The sequence below is a fragment of the Vigna umbellata genome, chromosome 9 (genome assembly GCF_029865625.1).
Source record: "Vigna umbellata cultivar VRB3 chromosome 9, Vumbellata_1.0, whole genome shotgun sequence".
Taxonomy (NCBI): Eukaryota; Viridiplantae; Streptophyta; class Magnoliopsida; order Fabales; family Fabaceae; genus Vigna; species Vigna umbellata.
In genome coordinates, this window is record NC_142173.1 from 36,881,379 (window position 1) to 36,885,517 (window position 4,139).

Genomic DNA, 4,139 nt, shown 5'->3' on the forward strand with positions numbered 1-4,139 from the left:
GAGGTGGACGAAGTGGACAAAGTGAACGAAGTGGACGAAGTGGACGAAGCGGACGTAGTGGACAAAGTGGACGAAGTGGTCGAAGTGGACAAAGTGGACGAAGTTGACGAAGTGGACGAAATGCACGAAGTTGACGAATTAGATGAAGTGGAAGAAGTGGACCAAGTGGACGAAGTGGAAAAAGAAGAAGAAGAATGATGACTGAAGGCTGGAGCGGAGTCGGGAGACGACATGAAATCTGGACTTGATCGAACTGAAGATCCGGGAAACAGCGGAAGAAACAGATTTCCTCAAGAACACTAGGTTTTGGAGTCGAAAAGGAACAGTGATGAACAATCCATAGATTTGAGGATTGTTCGGTTGAAAACATAAGGATTGATGCGGAAGCGGGTTTGAGCGATGGAGAAGGGATTTTAGTCGGTGAGAAATGATCTAATCGGTGGAGAATGTTCGTGAAGCAGAGACGAATATGTGGTTCGGTGGATCTGGTAGAAGTGAGGAGTTTGAGATTCTGAGGTGAAGAATCTCATGAGAAAATGACTCAGATGCTTCGTTCATGAGGAAATTGAAAGAGCGAGATGTGAGGTTTGTGGTTCGCATGTGAGGGAAGGCGAGAATGAAGCATGGCTGATAAGGTTGATGACGTGACGAGAAGAGATATATCTGCGAGGAGATCTGACGCGTGCCAAGCGCATTCGCTGGATGGAGGTAAGGTGATTATACGGATGAGCGAGAAACTGATGATGGCAAATGAGAGAACGGATGGTGTGAATGGAAGGTGGCTAAAGGAGATCCTTTTGGATTCTCTAACCTTGACTTTCAAGGGAATTAAATTCTGGAGTTCTCTCTACAGAAAGTTTAATTCATTATTCTCAAAAGTGTCTTACAAGAGGTTGTGACATGTCTATATATAGGACTAAAAGTATCTCCTATCTAGCACATGCCTAACACCTTTTACACATGCTTTAATAAAAGTAAAAGAAATCCTACACTGAACTAATTGGGCTTGGGCCCAAGTCATCATCCCCTCCCCCTTGGAAAGGATTTGTCCTCAAATCTGATGGTGCTTCTGAAGACTTATTTTTGGTTAGCTTCATAAGGGTTCCTCCTGGGTCAAATATCCATCTGCAATAAGCATCAAACATATCTCTAATTAGTTTTCTTTGACCCAATAAGAGATATAAAAGAATATGTGTAGAAGAAGGTTTCCTAATTTTGAAATTTTTAATTTTAATATAACAAAGAAACCTTTCTTCATTTGAAATTTTATTTGTATCTTGAGTTATTTGTAACCATAACCCAAGTTGTGACTTTGCATGTGTTGAAAGTGATAACAGTTTTAAAGATTGAGTGACAAATTCTTTGAAAGAAAAGTGAAATTTGGGAAATTCAAATATAAATGGAGAAAAGTGAGAGGATAGAAAACCTCCCCTTAAGAATCTAGCTTCTAGGGTAGGAGGAGATGTTGCCTTTAGTTGCTTTTTCTTTTCTTCCATTTCTATTCTTTCAACTTCTTCCTTTTCTCTTCTTTGTGCTTCTTTTCTCTCTTTCTCTCTTCTTTTCTCTTCTTCTCTTCTTTTTCTTTCTTCCTCGTCTCTTCTCTCTCTTTCTTCCTCTTTTCTTCTCTTGTTTTCTTCTTCTTCTCTTTTCTCTTGCTCTCTTCTTTTCTCTTCTTCTCTTCTCTCTCTTTCTTCCTCTTCTCTTCTATTTCGCTCTTCCTCTTCTCTTCTTTCTTTTTCTCTTCTCTCTTTTTCTTTTTGCTTTTGTTTTTCTCTTTTTAATCTCTCAATTCTATATTTGCTTGTCTCTTCCCATAGTCTCTTAAGTTTTCCTAGAAACTCACTTTCCCTACGAGAGAACCCACTTATATTTTGAATGAATGACTCACCTTTTCTAATAAGCTCTCTCATAAGTTCTAAGTTTCTTTCAATTTCTCGAGGCACAAACTTTATTCTCATACAAGCTTTCAATTCATTCCAATCATGAATGGGATATTTTCTACCTATCCTAACATGATATTGCCTATCATCCCACCATTCTCTTGCATGCTTTTCAAAACTAGAAGTGTAGAGACTAAGAATATAAGATTCATTATCTCTAGAATACAAGGATTCAGATTTACTTTTTCTAACCATCAATGAATGCATGTCATCAATTTCCTTTTCCCAAGCTAGGTATGTTAATGCACCAATATCATCACCAAAGAATGGCATATTTTCACTAGCTTGTTTATACAAATCATCTTCAATCCTATCAAATTCATAAGATGAACAAGACTTCCTTCTAGCTTTATCATGTTCTCTTTTGATGCCTTTGTAAGTAAGTTGCTTATCAAAATTAAAATTCCTAGAAGACCTATATGAATAACAAGACATCTTTGTTTCTAAAAGTTTTTCTAGTGTAAAAGATATACAAGATTCACACTTAGACAAGTCCCAGGTAAGAGAGGTGAGTCATGAAGACTGCTTAAGTACCAAGTCTTGCCTTGCCAGAAATGTCTTAGGTTACTACTAGTTACCCTTTAAACTAAACCCTAAACTCAAAGGACACAACTCAAACAATCACAACAATTAAACACTAAAAGACTACTCTTCGGACTTAATCCCTTTTAGCCTAAATCACTCCTAAACGTAAGACACAAAAAATTTAAACACAAACAAGAAAAGTTTTGCCAAGAGTTGAAGGAGCACCAAGGACTCTTCCAAGACACTTGGACTTTGAATGGCCTTTTACAATGAAATTAAGAAAACTAACAATAGAGCCTATTACAAAACGAAATGAACTCAAATCAATTACAAATAAAGACAGTTGCTACGGTCCTGGTCCACTTCTTGTTGTTGTGAACCAACCTTAGGTCTCCTAGCTTTTGTCTAATCTTCTCTTTCACTCGGTCTTGTGCAACTAAGACATTGAATAATTCCTATTTGCTCTCAAATTGTTCCAAGTATTCTGCACAGTTAGTTTTCAACCAAAATCAGCAGGATATTCATTCAATATTATCACTTACATCACTTACAAGCTAAAACAGAATAACAATTCACAACAAAGGGTAAGTTAGACAACTTCCCTATTTGAATGGTTGTTTCTAGCCTCTTCCAGGCTCCACACTGAGGTGTTTCTGCAACTGTTTCTTCAGTAATATTCTGCTCAACTAATGATTCATTCACATCAGCTCTGCACACATAAATCTCAACAAAATCCAGCAACAAAATCCAGCAAGTGCAAAGGGACAGTGAACTAGATTCAGATTAGATGTAATTTAATGCAGAAACTAACCACCTAATTAATTCAACCGCCAAGTCAGAACTGGAATTTAGGTGCTTTCATCACTTCTTAAAACTGGAGGATACATTGGCAATTAAAAACAATTTGATGCACAACTGATTATGACAAGAGCAGCCTTTTCAGCAAATCAATGAATTATACTGGGCAAAAACAATGGACCAAACCAGTCAAGAACAATGTCCTAAACTAATTCAAAAATCAGTGGACCATGCTAATCAAATCAATTGACAAAGAGTAATGTGAGGCAAATCAGAAATTGGCAGTTTTAAAACAGTGTTGTTGCACTTCCAGAAATGCTCATAAAATAATCAGCACCTTATTTGCAATTCTTATACATCTACCAAATTCCCATATGTCTTATCAAATAAGATTCAACATTCACATTCAAAACAATTAATATACCAATGATTTCAGTAAACAACTTAAAATCTAAAATGAATGCAACAAAATGCAATAATCAGATTCAATGCAAGAAAACTTTCTCTCTTGATCCAATGGGTTGCATTCTAGCTTAATCAATCTCACTTTCCTGCACAAGTAAACCGTCAGCACACAGTTAAGTAAAACTGATTCTCTCATACAAATGTGCCAAGGAAGTGGCCTAAGTCAGCCTTACTAAGCTCACAACACTAAGGTTTCTCTTTAAAAAAATTTAAAGCACTCAAATGAAAGGTTTAAAAGAGAAATTTTCAGTTTAGGCCAGAGAATCCTATGGATCACCAGCACCTAATATGCTACCATTCACACTTACCTTCTTTCAAATCCCAAAAACCAGAATGGAATCAGAGTTCTCAATCAGGAAAATGGCTAGGATAAACAAGGTAATGGAATGACAAAAACAGTAGAGCAACTGA

At 36.7% G+C, this 4,139-nt stretch overlaps 1 protein-coding gene across 1 annotated transcript; it reads right to left on the reverse strand.

Annotated features, from left to right (window-relative positions):
• Positions 1–432: 432 nt before the first annotated feature.
• Positions 433–2,375, reverse strand: LOC148193407 (uncharacterized). The gene is made up of 2 exons (XM_088099414.1): positions 1,427–2,375; positions 433–698 (listed from the first exon to the last, which is right to left on the reverse strand). The coding sequence occupies exons 1-2, from the start codon at positions 2,373–2,375 to the stop codon at positions 433–435; spliced, it is 1,215 nt and encodes a 404-aa protein (XP_087955540.1).
• Positions 2,376–4,139: the final 1,764 nt, after the last annotated feature.

Excerpts from the sequence above, each read along its gene's own strand:
- LOC148193407 (XM_088099414.1), bottom strand. The coding sequence starts at position 2,375 with ATGTCTTGTTATTCATATAGGTCTTCTAGGAATTTTAATTTTGATAAG. Across the intron at positions 699-1,426 it reads AGCTAGATTCTTAAGGGGAG|CGAATGCGCTTGGCACGCGT; the intron begins GTTTTCTATCCT and ends ACCTCCATCCAG.